Source organism: Piliocolobus tephrosceles, chromosome 18 (assembly GCF_002776525.5).
Source record: "Piliocolobus tephrosceles isolate RC106 chromosome 18, ASM277652v3, whole genome shotgun sequence".
NCBI classification, from domain to species: domain Eukaryota; kingdom Metazoa; phylum Chordata; class Mammalia; order Primates; family Cercopithecidae; genus Piliocolobus; species Piliocolobus tephrosceles.
Window position 1 is genome coordinate 35,192,372 of NC_045451.1, and position 14,714 is coordinate 35,207,085.

The following is a 14,714-nucleotide window of genomic DNA, read 5'->3' on the forward strand; positions in this document are numbered from 1 at the left end:
CAGTCTTTGGAATTTTAATTACCTTGCATTCATCATCATTGAATTTAACCAAGTATATTTATCCTTGTCTTGAATAATAATTAGGAAGAGGAGCTTCTTTTTCAGAATGATCTGTTATTCCCAAGTGTGAAGTGAACATCAGACAGTCAGAGTCTGTTTGAGTATCTGGATTTAACTTGATTCTACCTGTTAGGACAATGGGATGGAAAGTAACGATAGCATACTACGTGGTCCACAGAAAAGGTGTCTTCTGAATCTAGCTCATTCACTGTCTGCAGCTGGATTATTTACTGTCAAATGGATAGAATGCATTTTTCCATGATCTGTTTAATGGGGAGATAAATAGATGTAGGTGTGGCAAAGCATAGAGAATTGTAATTGTAACTCTGCTGTCTGTGTTTGGTTACCAAGATTACTACTCTATTGTATACCTTCCACCTCTGAGACACTTCCCTTTCTAAACTTGGAATGCTGCCTCAGAGTATTACATGTGGAATCACCTTTTACATCTTCTCTTTTCTATTTCAACAAAAAACATGGCATTACAGTTGGACACCCTAGCCTAATAAATAGTTGGTAAGGTTTGTTGGCTAGCTTACTGAAGACACTGCACTAAATGCTTTCTTTATGCTTTTCTAGGATTGCAGGGATGATGTTGGTGGGGCTCAGGATGTTGGCATGCTGGGCATCTTAGTAAAGACTGGTATGTATCTTCTGTATAAAGCATTTTCTAAAACAGAATAGTAGAGTACACAGTTGACTTAAAGGACAATCTTTGCAGAAATGGCAGAGCCCTGGGCACTTTTATTCTCTTTCTGCCACAAAGCAAAAGTAAAACGGCGTAGGTTTATAGGAAACAATTGGGAAGGGCCCGTGCTGTACAAAGCTAGGAAGACGAGGGCTCAGAGGTATTTTAACTCTTTCCCAGAGATAACCATTCCTTATTGACAGCATTTATATTATTTCCTGGATGTACAGTTCACCACAGAGGGATGAAGCAAAGGACCATGAATGGTAGTGCTCTGTGAAAATACTTTTTATTTTTCTGCTGCCTATACGACTGTGATACCGATTTCTTTAGGAACTGGCCAGCTAAGTGATCTGATTCTTTGTGTTAATGTTTGAACTTTTACAAAAATATTTGAAAAACTCTTTTTTTCTCTTTACTTACTGTTTGTGGTGGGCAAAAGGTTAAGAAGTATTTCCGGCACTATTAGGTTTACTTTATATGGTATCTCAAATAAATTTAGGAAAAAGGAAAGACCTTAGTGGGGAGGATTCACTAATAGAGTATTATGACCACCATAGACTGGTTAAGTGCCTTGGGTCCTGGTCTCAGCTCTGCACTAACTAGCTGTGTGAGACACGGGTCAAGGTTCTTCCCCTTTTCAGGCCCTGTTAGAATGATGGGATTGGACTGGTCCCATCTTGCCCTCATAGTTTATGATCCTGTGTAGAGTGGGACTGATAAAGTCCTTTCGAGGTAAGGAAAGAACAGGCATAAGATCTGTGAGTGGGGCTGAATATTATTGCATTGGAAACTTAATGAACTGTTACCGTTAAAATGAAAGGGCCTTCTTCCCCTGCGTGCTGCCCCCAAATGGCACCTGCTGCATTTGGAATTAACAGCACATGACAGCCAGAAATCTTGTTCAAGAAATATCATCAGACTCTTATAAATCAAATAGCAGATAAGTGGTTCCATAGATGTCTCTGTGAGCTCACTTGCCTGGTTTCATATCATGGTAGTAAAACTATTTAATAGGCTGTTTACAGAAGGGAATATTTAAACATAAAGTCAAAGAAGAGTGACCACTGGGAAATTTTTTAGAAAAAGTGACTATGATGTTTGTTCAAGAAATTGTGGTTGCTTAAAATCTGCTTTGAATTTCAAATAGAAACAAGAAATGTAGATGGAGCTACAATTGAATAAGAAGTATGTGGCGAAGGTCTGTACAAAGAGTGAAAACACTGTCTGCTTGTGCCTGAGGCCTGAATTGAACCATTGGAGCCTTGCAGATATTAACACCAGTCACTCTAGAATTAACACAGTGGGTTTTTTCAAATGTCTCAGTCAAAATGATCACTTTCCCAGGAATGTAACAGCCCTGTGAGTAAGCAGAAAAGAGGAAGAATGAAATAAAATCTGGAGAAGTAGCCACACTTACCAGCCTCCATGTATCTTTCTTTTCAGATTTCTGCCTTTTGCTGTTTTGTTTTCTCATTATTGAAGAAATCCTGAGATAACTATTTTTGCTCTTGTGTATTATTCCCATGAGTGTTTTGTTTTGTTTTGTTTTAGCTCATGTAATTAAGGATTTACACTGAGCTTCAAAATGGTACCTCTGCCAGTGTCTTGATGGGCCCAGCTCTCCCGGCTGGTCTCCACTGGCTCTGTCATATTTTCTGACTGTCATTTGGTTGTGACCAGCCTTTCACAGGCATCAGTTAAGTCTCTGAGAAGCCATCATCATAACACAATCAAGTTCAAAATGTTAATTAGTAAATCAACTAAGTACAGCTCTTGGAAACAGGCATATTTGTACCATTGATTTTTGGTCAGAAAAATCATGAATAACCCTACTGTTCTAAAAACGTGGAACAGCCAGCTCCATTGATAAATTTTAACTCAGTGCAGTGGACAAGTGCTAGGCTTCCCAATGTTGAAAATAACCGTATTTTAATTAATATTCAATAACAAGTGCTTTTTGTGGATCATCTTGAGCAATTTTGTTTCTCAAGGGGTAGCACAGGGTAGATGCTCAGTATAATTTGATCAGTTATTTGTTAAATATTTTTGACTAGTCCTAACCAGAATTTGTTGAGCGTGTGAAACAGTCATCTAGAAAAAAAAAAAAAAATAGGATCCTTCTTTGACTTCATATATCATCAACATAGCATCCTGTAGTTTCTCCCCCCGTTCATCATTTATCCATCCATGAAAGCACAGGTTGCAGCAGTGAGTGAGTCAGCCATGAGCAATGCAGGGAGCTTCATTCACTCAGTGAATGTTATTGAGCCCCTGCTGTGTGCCAGGCACAGTGCTAGGTGCTAGAACTGGAACATATACCTAAGCCACTTTTGTCAATTTGTACTTTGTAGAAACCCCACTTGCAGAGCCACACTAAGCAAAAGCCTTTAACTCCATGGCTAAGAAGCTTATGTCTTTGTCCCTTAGACCACTGGATCCAGAAAGTAGGTAATATAGTAATATTTAGTCATTACTTACTTGTAAGATCAAATAGAAACCTTGTGAAGGAGTTTATACTTAATGATATTTAAGCTTGGGAAGAAAACTGGCAGTAGAGCTTGCTGCGGGGACCATACTATGGACAGGTGCCTTCAGGGTGCTAACGAGAGTGAGGTATGTATTAATTACCTTTGTACATTTGATGCTGGCTGCCTTCCTGTAAGAAGTTACAATCAGTAAGATAAGACAGGAAGCATCTTCTCCACCATAATGCAAAGATGTGAAAAAGAGGGTTTTTCAGGCTTTGTGTTTGTCTGGCAAAGCCTCTTAAAGAAGTAGTTGTAGAAAACAGCATGTCTGTTGTTGAAAGAGCTGAATTTAGGCATAGAAAACTGGGAAGAGCAGAAGAATCAATAACAGAGACCACAAAGGGATGAGAGAGCAAGGAGAAAGGTGAAGGGCAGAGGCAGCCCTGGTGGCTACAGGGCAGGAGCTGCGTTCTGCATTTCCTCCCTCCCTCCCCTCTCTTCTTCCCTCCATTCAGTCTTTAAAAAGATATTTATAGGGTGGTTACTATGTGCTAGTCACTATGTTAGATACTTGGAATACACTGGGACATAAATATAATCCCTGCTCTCAAAAAACTTAGTCTTCTTAAATGTGAGACATTTTAAACAAGTAAATGCATAATTACAAATTGTTGTAAATGTTCTAGAGGCAAAGAACAAGGTGAATGACAAGGGAGGGGTTTTAATTTGAATGGAAAGGTGGGGTCTGACCTGAAGCATGAAGGAGGTAGTCAGGTGAGCAGAATGGAATGACAAGAGAATGGCAGTTATGAAGGCCCTCAGAAAAGCCAAGTCCAGTCTGGAACTGCAGCCTGGTGAGCCAGTAGCACATGCTTAGGTGAGAGGGTCGCTGGGACTGTATGACAAAGGGCTTGGTAAGCAGCAGTAGAGATTTTGGATTCTTTCTGAAAGGCACTGGGACCCATTAAAGGGTCTTTAAATAGGGACCATGCACCTTCTGACTTGCAAAAGCTCTTTGTGACCACTGTGGAATGGTTCCTCTGCTGTGTTGAGGTGTTAAACTGTGTGTCAGGTGCTAGAACAGCAGGTCGTCTTGAATTCCAGGGTTGGGAGAGTCAGGCAGTGAGCCTGCTGCGTGACAGTGGCCTGTCCTGCCTGGCCCCAGGCCTGCGAGCATCCATCAGTCTTTCCCTCCCCAACCCAGGGCCTTCTCATCTGCCAGGCTCCCAGGCTGCCTGGATCCCTGCATGTCAGCAGCACATCCTGTTCCCGGTCGCCATTGGGAGCGGATGAGTCCTCTGCCCTCTGGGGTGTGGGCTTCCACTTTGAAGAATTAATTTAATCACCAGCCTATCTTTAGGGCTGAGGGTAGGGGAAAGAAAATGATTTCATCAGCTGTGAATATGTGAAGAGAATCTTAGCTGTCAGGCGACCCAGTACCTGTGGCCTATCCATTGTGAATGACCAGAAGGCCTGGGGAAAGGCTGAATGTGACATTTCTTTGATTGCCTCGTTTACATCCTGAAGCCTCAATAAAAGGTGATTTGGGAGATGTGTGGCCCCTGATTCTCTCAAAACTGTAAGGGTGGTTCTGTGATGACCCAGGTGTTCGTGGGGTATGATTAATTTAGCATCCTGGTGGTAGCCTGTGTTTACTGGCTTTACTTTCATTTCAGGGAAATACCGAGCATCAGATGAAGAAAAAATTAATCCACCTCCTTACTTAACTTGTGAGAGTTTCCCTCATGCTGTGGACCACATTCTGCAGCACCTGTTGTGAAGCAATGTGTGCGTCTGAAGCAACTTGAAACGCAGCTTCTTACCGTCTGGAATGAATCCCTGACCAACTCAGTGCCAGCATCGGTAGACACACACCAGTCAGTGCTGATCGCTTTTTAACCCTCTTTTGTTGTGCATTAATTAGAAAGAAAGGTATTGAATTGCGGCCAGCCAGTAAGCCTTGCAAATCTCTTTTATTTTGTAACTGAAGATGAGACCCAAAGAAAGGGAAAGCTGAGATTTTGTGCCATTCCTTTTAAAATATTCATCAGGTTAGACAGGGCTGGGAGGGAGAAGCTACCACAGGGAAGAGTGTTCTCTGCTGTCTCCTCACTGGAAAACAGGGAGGGGGGATTTCAGACTGTGAAGAAAGTTGAATGGTGGTTTTTAAATTATAAGGTAATGTATTAAAAGGTGCATTAGGCTGTAGTTCTAGTATTGAGTTCAACTGTGAAATCCATCAGATGTGCCAAATGGAGAAGATAGAAAGTAACAAAGAGATTTGTCCTTTAGCCCAAGTGATACAGTGAATTTGCTTTAATAGATGTTGAAAACTAAATTTTCTACTGTATTCCCAGCATGGGTGACTTCTTTTTCTCTTCATTAGCCAGAGATGACTAATTTAAATTTAGAACCAGATTTTAATTTAAAATAATACTTCCATTAATAACCTATTCATTGCAGATACCTATTATACTGTGTAACAGTTGTTTTGGAAATTTTATGTAAAATTAAAACTATCAGTATTTTACAGATGTTTTAATTAGACATTGTTATTAACAGGAACAGTGCAGAAACTAGAATCAAGCCTTGTAATGTCTTATAGACCATGCATTTTTGAAGTTAGTGTCCACTAGGGTCCTATTAACTGTACATTTGCAAGATTTCATTATTTTTGCCTCTGACACTATGGGAAAAATTTTTTAGAAGCTACTGGGACAGATTCAAGCTTTTATGTACTTGGTTACTACAGCTGTAAAATGAAATCTCGTCTTGTAGCATGGATTATTCTTCTCATGTTAAACCCACCAAAATGAAGGGGACTAAATAGGTAATGATTTTCCTAGTGCATTTGCATACTGTGACAATCCTGGGTCTTGCAATAGTTTTACAGGGCTCTTGGGCATTGAATTATTAGGATGTAATTGTACATCATTGTAGTGTTCACCTTATTGAAGCTCTGATGTTAATGAGCTTCGGGTTTTGATGCTTGTTTAGAGATCAGCAGTCTTGGATGGGAGGGAACAAAGCTAAATAAATAGTAGTTTGGTGAGCACTGTGTCTTTGTTTTTGCAAATACCTTGTCTTAGTATTTATGTATCCCAGAGTGCAAAAGACAGATGTGATATGACTACCACCCCAAATCGTAAGGATGAGCAGAGTGGCTAAGAGCATACTCTGGATCCTGGTAACACAAAATTAGCTCTCTGGCCTTGGGGAAGTCACCTCATGTCTCTCGTGCCTTCTTTCCTTATCTATAGAATGGGGATAATGATAATGCCCACCACATACGGTTGGTGTGAGCATTATGTGCATGAACTATATATTAAGTACTTAGAATATCACTGGGCAAATGGTAAGTGCTGTGCGTTTGTGATGATGATGAAGCAGGACTCTTGACATTTAACAATCTGAAAAATGTTGGTAGAATTTATCTTTACATTTATCTCAGTGGAGAAAGTCTTCCTGAGAATTAAAAAAAAGAAATTCTGTACTACGTTTAGACTTCCTCAGAGTAAAGCTGCACACAGAGAGAGCTCAGCCTGCGAGTAGAGAGCTCTGCGTGGTACCTGGTGGGTGGGCTGCCTTCACTTTTGCCCTGTTGCTTGGGCACGTGGGTCAGTGATGCCTTGGCTCAAGTATTACCAAATGTTTGCTAGTTGCTATGCACTGAGTGCCCTGATTATGGTGGGAAATAAGCATATTAAGAAAAAGATTTTGCCTCAATGATCCTTTCCAGTTAAAGAGCTAAGGAGAAGAATACACATTACTCAAGAACACTAAAGATCCAACTCAGCGTTCCCCTTCTCTGATGTCGTCCCCGACTTCAGGATGGGGCAAGGTGTCCCCTCCTTCATGTCCATGTGGCACTTTAAGAGTGTACTTAGGTCTTCATATGCTCTTCTCCCCACTAGACAGGACTGCATCTCATGTTTTTTAAATTTTAATTTTGCTACCCAGTTGAATTTGAGTTTCATCATTCTTTCCTATATCTGCTGCAACACAGGTAAGCACTCAAATGGGTACTGAACCAATAAAAACTACCATAGGAGTGTAATGCTAGAAAGCATAGCTTTGAGTGGGCAGGAGAAAATGTTCATTAAATAAACACTTGGAAGTAATGGATCAGATGCTCTGGAGACAGGTTAGAGCTAAACCCAAGAAGGGAACATCATTGATGGGTTAGGAAGTGAAGAGGATAAAGGTCTCCTGAGCATGTGGACCCAGCCAGGAGAAATGCTTCTCTCCTTTCCTCCATTCCACTTTATCCCTGTGAGCCCTGAAAATCTTAGTTTGAGATATTTAACAAGCATTATATAGGACTTGCTAACTGACCGGCCCACAGTAAGGTTCATGAGAATAACTGAAAATCTTATTTATAAACATTCCAATCCATGTTAGTGTCAGCTGGTTAGTCTGCCTTGGGCCTCATGGAGGAAGTTTAGTAACTGAAGTTTCTAAAAGGCTTCGTTTACTGGCTGTCCCATTTAAAGGGTTATCTGGTATTAATCTCAAGGATGGTGTTTGCATCAGTTTTATTATAATCCTGTTCTGGGCCAGAAAAGGGACCATGTGACTCCTTGGGACTGGAAAGGTTATTAGAAAACATCCATTGTTAGGAGTTGAGTGTCCCACATCTGCTGTGAGCCAGGAGTGTGGAACAGAGCAGAGCTCCAGTTCAGGGGAGGACAGATGGTCGTTCCACCCCCTCCACCCACAACTCCAGAGTCAGCCACAGGTTACAGTAGCTCTGCCTACCGTGCGTTCTGTATCGGTGAGAGCTCATCGTAATGCCTAGGAAGGGAAAAGGAGGATAACCTACCTCACTCTAAGTGACAATTCCATCGAACTTTACCTGTAGCCATAATGTCAGAAATTCCGGTGGAATAATATATGTCAATTCACACATAATCCCATGTTTTAGAACTTACGTAGTGTGTTGGCCAGGGAAGTTAAAAACACGTACACTGATTGTGTTCAGTTGGTTTTTGGATCAATGTGTGTTCATGTAGGATAAAACTGAAGTCCTTGGGCACCTATAATAGAGAATTTTTTAAATGACACTAACCTATTGCATTAAAACAGTGCCTCGAGCAGTAGAATCCCTTTGTCGTATTAGCAGTTGTTTGCAGAGGGCTGTGTTTGCATTATCATGTTTATTTGACATAAGTCACAAAAGCTTTTTTCAGCCTAAATGCACAAGACCTTTGGTGACTTCCGTATTAAACCAGCCATCAAGGCCGCCTGTCCCAAATCATGTTGCTATCTTTAAGGAGCAGTAATGAGGGTGCCAAAGTCCCAGAAATCATTTGTTTCAAACATTTGAATGCTTTTCCAGTGCTTTTCTTCATGTCATACACTGCTCAACTCCTGTTTGTTTCACTAGCTGATCTTCCTGAAAAAACTGATACTTAATGTTCTCTGTGAGTAAAGCATAAGGGAGCTGGAGAGAATACAGCTGTGGCTCCTAAGATGCGTGTCTTTTAGTTGGGAAATTAATACATATAAAAATGTATAACAACACTAAGGGCTCTGATACGTTCAGAATGGTTGTGTAAGTCCTCTAAGATCACAAGCAGTGAGCAAAATGCATGGGAGTAGTAGTCACAGACAGTGCTCAGATAACCTTTGGCGTACACTAATTTAAATAATCTTTCATTCAATGGCAGTGAAAAAAAAGTACTCCAGGCATGGAGCTTACATTTGGAGGGGGCAAACAAATGATGAAACATATGCATGTATATATAGCTATCTAATACGATGAGAGATGGATGAATGATGAAGAAGGCCAACAGGAATGCAGTTACTTTAGGTAAGTATGGTCCGCCAAGGAAGGCTTTTAAAAGTGAGTGGGAGCAGGCTGTGAGAATTCTACAGGTGTATAGTTAACCTTGATTGCCAGCATCTGAACACCAGGAGATTCTAATGCAAATCAACTACTGGGTTTTCTAGGAAGATGAAAAGAACTGTCTATGTTAGATCCAAATTTCCATGTCCAATTGGAGCAGAGTCATTACTGTGTCTTTCAGAGAGTCCCTGGCCCTCTCTAGCTCACCACCATCTCCACCTCTGCTTTGCCTAACACCCATCTTACTCTTCATTTGCCACTACATTCCATGTTTCTGTAGGTCTTTGGGCTGTGACTCTACTTTGGAAGAAAATATATTAAACTTTCCTCCAACAGCTATCAAGCCAATCTCCTATGTAAACTTAGATATATACTTCTAATCTACTTTAAAAAATAATCATGGAGACTCTTAACATTGTATTAAGTCATATGTGTTGGTCTCTTTTTCTCTTTTTCTCAAAGCCATACCAAAATAAGAGAAAAGGAATAAATGTAAACCCACAGGGGCAGCCCACAAGAGGAGGTAGAGGAGGCATCAGTGGATGAAGAGGTACAGTAATCTGAAAGGTGCAAACTGGTTGGAATGTTGATAAACAAAATCAGTGCAAAGAAAATATAGCCAAAATTCATCCTGTAGAACAACTTCAAAGACTCAAGCTTGCAGACAACAGGTAGGAAGGAAGTGAGGTACAAGACAGGATTGAAAGTGAGGAATTGGTTAAAAGTTGGAGCCTCAAGAAACTTACCCATCCTGAGCAGTCAGATGCCAACTCCTAGCCAAGGCAGGAGAATGGAAGTTTTCCATTATTCTCTGGAAAAATGGAACCATGGAAATTAAGGCCATGGGAACAGTGGGCATGGTGTAGGGCCAGGGTGAGATGCAGGGCTGGAAATGGATTAGGTACAAATTGCTTATTCTGCCATGGTCCTCTGCTCCCCTTTCCCTTAGAACACCCGGACCAGAGCGGGTGGGAAGGGAGTGGAAAGTTTATCTGGTGTGTTTGGTCATTTGCAAAAGAATATTGATGGGCACCTGACAGGTCCGAGAATGTGTTGCCAAAAAAAAAACTTAGAAAATTAAGCAAATAGAAAAATGAGGCAGTTGTTAATTCTAGGGAAGACAAAACAAGAAAGCAAATGTAATTCTAATTCACTAGCTGGCTCTGCAGTTAACAATGTATGTTTCTAATGAAAATACTGATTATTGAGTTAATTTAAAATCATAATACAACTTTTGGAATGATAGAGAAAGACACGTATACGTGGTAAGGAAAGGGCAGAGAGATGAAAGAGGTACACTTCATTTCATCCAAAGCAGGAATAAATGTATAAAACATCAAGAAGAAGCCACCAAAGTAAATGTGTGACAGAAAAACATCCACATGCCGAAGTATTTGAAGACAAATTTTCTTAGGAAAAAAGAGGAGGACTGAATATGTGATTGAATAGAGGTGGAAGTGTTAAAAACATGGACTAGGCGATATTTAAAGGGAACAGAGGATGTAGAGATGCAGCAGGCACACAGGCTGCATATGGGGTTTTGGAAGTGGAAGAAGGTTAAGTGTATTCGCTCTGAGGGATAGCAGAACTGCACTTATCCTGAATGCATTCAGGAGCGGTCAGTAAGCAGAAAGGACCCAAATGTATTGTCACAAAGCATGCTATCCACAGGAGCACTTCCCCTGCCCCTTTACCCAGTCACTCTTGGGTACACATACAGCACCAACTTTCCCACCGCAGCAAATTTGCAACAGCAGTTGAGATTTTATAAAATTAGAAATTATGGTAGTGGCCACAAGCGAATGGACTAGCAGCTACAAGAAATGTCAGCTGATGGCCTGACAAGAAGAATCCCCCAAAACAATAAAGCAGACATCGGAACTTAGGCCTTACATCAGTCTTGGGCCATTCAATGTAGAGTCCTCTATATCACTGGTCCCCAAGCTTTTTGGCACCAGGGACTGGTTTCATGGAAGACAGTTTTTCCACGGACTGAGCCTGGATGGGGGGTGGGGGATGGATGGTTTTGGGATGAAATTGTTTCACCTCAGATCATCAGGCATTACTTAGATTTTCATAAGGAGCGCATAACCTAGATCCCTCGCATGCACAGTTCACAATAGAGTTCACACTCCTATGAGAATCTAATATTGTTACTGATCTGACAGGAGGTGGAGCTCAGGCAGTAATGCTCACCTGCCTCTTAGCTGCTGTGCAACCCAGTTTCTAACAAGCCACGAGAGGGTACTACGGGTCCATGGCCCGGGGGCTGGGGACTCTATGCTCTGTATCACTGGTGCTGGCGTAGTGTAGTGCCTGATGCTCATGAAGAAGTTTAAGCATGTACTGAGATGAAATATTTTTTATTTTCAATTTGTTAGATAAGGTATATTTTCAATTTGACATTTTCCATGAGATGATGTTTAAAGAGGCATTTGAGAATAATTTCAAAATAATCAATACCCCAAAATATGGTTTAGTTTTGTTTAAAAGGGTAAAAATCCTTTGGGATACTTAGCTATCCAAAGTGTCTCTTTTTGGAAGTTTTTCCTCTTGAAGAGTCTGTCTGCAGGGATGATGAAAACAAGGCAAGGAAGAGAAAAGAAGGTAATTTCCCACAGGTAAGTTCTAGTGGGGGAAAAGAAGTCGCATTACTTAGTGGAAGCCTTCAAAATTTATCAAGGGTTCAAAGTAGATGCCTTGGATTGTGAGTTCCTGAGAGAGATGCTTCTAGCTGTTTATAATCCCTTGAGAAGGGGAAGAGCCTAAGAGCAGGGAAGACTTGGAACGAATATTCTCGAAGCTCAGGTGACCCATCCTCAGCTTTGGTTCTGATGAGAAGCTGTGGCAATGGAAAGAGAAGGGCAGAGCACACCGGATGTGAGATGTGAAGAGTTAAAAGATGTTATTGGGGGCCAGAACCCAAAACAGTCATACTGGCAGCTGATGGTGATGGTGTGCTAGTCACCCCGGCTATTAGCTCTAGGATCAGAATGCTCAGTGACATTTCTGAGTGGGGCTTAGTTTGGGAGGGGTTTGCTGCTGACAAAGCTGGATGGAGTCAGAATTAGGGAGAGCTGATGAGATACAGAATATTGTCCAGAATGAGAAACAGACTGCATTGCCGTCCCTGCCCTCATCCTTCTTCACCCTGGGACTGTCCGCTGGGCAGTGCCTGTCAAGCTTAGCTTCTACTTGGCTGCCCCAACTCAGGGTCATCTTGTGCCTGGCCAACACAATGTTTCTAAGTACATCTTTTTCTGCAAAAGTTTACAAATGAGTAACATTACAGAAAATTGTTCATTAAAATTTTATGGAGTCTAATTGTCAGAAAAATCTCCATTGTATGACCTAATAGCACATATATGTATGTAACTGAAACCCTCAATATTTTGCTGACATCAGTAATGATGTTAATAAATATATCTCAGCTATCCAAACAATACAGTGGCTCAAGTTAATCCAGTCTTCAAGAATAATTTTCTCTTTTCCATTCCAATCATTTTGTTCTTCTCCCATGGACACTAATAAATTAGGAGACCTTTGTGGCCGGGTCAGGGTAAATGTGGTTTCAAACAGACTCGAACTCTCTTTGCCAGGCTGAGTATCTCTGAGCCAGATTCTTTGCGGAGGGCTTGGTGTGAGTTAGCACATCCAGAAAGTCAGCAGTGGTTATTGTATCCAACTGGATCCCCGGTAAGTCGCTGCTTTCTAGGATAAGAACACAACAGTAACAGCACAACAATCGACCTCTTGGTGATCAATGCTCTTGAAACGCTAATAGACCTTCTTTCAAGACAATGCATAATGCAGCGTTCTTAATTGTTAATGCAGCAAAAGGCAAGACTAAGGAGGGCTGGGGAAAAATTCTTTAATGTGCAACTGAGTTAGCCCCTAAGGCCTAGACAAAAAAAATGTGACTTAAATGTATTGTTACCAAGTATTATTTAATATTTATATAGTGCCTCAAATGGATCCAGCCCAACATCAGAGTGTGCCAGAGAAATAAGAGCCTGAGCCCTAAGGAGTTTATCTTCTGCGAGCAAAGTCGATCTGAATCAGAACACCCACAGAGGAATGAGTTGAGTGAGGGATGATTTGACCAAAAAACGTGTTGCAAGTGTAAAGCGGCACCAAGAACAGGCACCAGGCTCCATCTGCTGGTGAGAGGGATTTTTACACAAATTTCCCAGAAAACCTTCACAGTGATCCAACCCATACCTGACTGGTGATTTTCAAGTGCATCAAAGATCTTCCTCACGGGCCGCATGGCTGCTTCCCTGCAGACGAGCTTAATGTCTGAGCCTGAGTAGCCCTCAGTCTCCTGAAACAGCCACAAAAACCAGCCATTGGTCAGTGCACAGAATGCTCCTGGCCATTACATTGTTATAGGCAGGACCCAGTATCAGAAGTCCTGTGTAGATTCTGTATCTGTCACCCATGAACACCCTAAAAAGATTCCCAGATAAACAGTGCTTGAGGAAGAGACCCTGCTAGCATGCTGGGATAACCTAAGCAGCTGGGCTAGAAGGGCTTTCTAACACCATCAAAATATGCTGTAAGATGCCAGTAAAGGACCAGAACACCCAAGTTAGCCTATCGGGGTCCCTGTGCTCAAATCCAAGGATGTTCAAATTTGGTAGGCACGTTTATTCTTGTAAATAAGATCATACCTGCCATTTAGGAGCCTCAGAGAACATTGTGTTTAAATGTTCACCAAAAACAGGCAACATTTCTACAACACCCTGGGAATGGACACTAGTGATAATGTGCATAATAGACATGTACCTGGAGCTTTTCTGTTATGTAATCATCACAGTCATTCTTTGTGGCTCATCTGCTACCCATTTTACAGATGAAGAAACTGAGGCTTAAAGAGTAAATGCCTTCCCTGAGGTCACACAGCTAACAAGCAGCAGGGCCAGGATTTGACGGTAGGTTTTCTGAGTCTAAACCCTATGCTGTTTCCACTGCCTCACACTGTTTCTCCCTCTCTGAATATTTTTAAGTGACAAGGAGCTTATTCTTCCCTGAAGATGCCCATTGCATTATAGGGGCAGCTTTGATCTTATTCTAAGTGTCTTAAGCTTCTATCAGCTCATGGTAAGACCTGGTCTACAAGATGGCCATGTGGTGAGCCCTTGACCTACATGTGCCCCTCTCCAGGGCAGCTGACCTGGCTCAGCACACTGTACTCCAGCTCTGTGCGCAGCTCCAAGGCCCTGCTGTTGCTCACAGGAGGCAGCCAGTGGTAGATCATGGCCTGCCTGGCCTCCCGGCTGGGGAGATCAACCAGAATCCTCTTCTCCAGGCGGCGCAACATGGCACAGTCCAGCTCCCTAAAATCACACCAGAAATGGAGCTGGACAGGGCTGCAAACACAGTTCCTGAACAACTGTACTTTAAGAACAATTTAGCATTGCAGGAAGCAATTCTGCATTTTAACTCTCACTCTACATCTATGCCTTGAGTGGATGGGACAATTACTTAATATTATTTGGAGAAAGAATTGGTGAGAGAGAGAAGTGAGGGAGGGAAGGAAGGGAAGACAGTGAGGAAAGCGGAAAGGAAGGAAAAGAAGGAAGGAATGAAGGAAAGGAAGGAAGGAAGGAAGGAAGGAAGGAAGGAAGGAAGGAAGGAAGGAAGG

At 41.7% G+C, this 14,714-nt stretch overlaps 2 protein-coding genes and 1 long non-coding RNA gene across 6 annotated transcripts in view; 2 read left to right on the plus strand and 1 right to left on the minus strand.

Moving 5' to 3' along the window:
- The window catches only part of HDHD2 (haloacid dehalogenase like hydrolase domain containing 2), a 46,468-nt gene extending 40,194 nt beyond the window's left edge, over window positions 1-6,274 (plus strand). The window contains exons 6-7 of one of the 2 annotated variants that reach the window (XM_023207598.1): window positions 640-703; window positions 4,896-6,274. In XM_023207598.1, coding sequence (XP_023063366.1) covers window positions 640-703; window positions 4,896-4,999 — 168 coding nt within the window. In that variant the 3' untranslated portion in view covers window positions 5,000-6,274. The remainder of the gene's footprint in view (window positions 1-639; window positions 704-4,895) is intronic. The other variant, XM_023207599.3, reaches the window with a different exon arrangement.
- A 5,140-nt stretch (window positions 6,275-11,414) lies between these two features.
- KATNAL2 (katanin catalytic subunit A1 like 2) overlaps window positions 11,415-14,714 on the minus strand; it is a 91,124-nt gene continuing 87,824 nt past the window's right edge. For all 3 annotated transcript variants that reach the window (XM_023207596.1, XM_031934497.1, XM_031934498.1), the window contains 3 exons: window positions 14,244-14,406; window positions 13,289-13,391; window positions 11,415-12,778 (listed from right to left, as the gene is read on the minus strand). In XM_023207596.1, the coding sequence (XP_023063364.1) occupies window positions 12,639-12,778; window positions 13,289-13,391; window positions 14,244-14,406 (406 nt within the window). In that variant the 3' untranslated portion in view covers window positions 11,415-12,638. The remainder of the gene's footprint in view (window positions 12,779-13,288; window positions 13,392-14,243; window positions 14,407-14,714) is intronic.
- The window catches only part of LOC111539685, a 21,950-nt gene continuing 19,858 nt past the window's right edge, over window positions 12,623-14,714 (plus strand). Inside the window, exons 1-2 of the long non-coding RNA XR_002730750.1 lie at window positions 12,623-13,230; window positions 13,923-14,001. This is a non-coding gene — a long non-coding RNA (uncharacterized LOC111539685). The remainder of the gene's footprint in view (window positions 13,231-13,922; window positions 14,002-14,714) is intronic.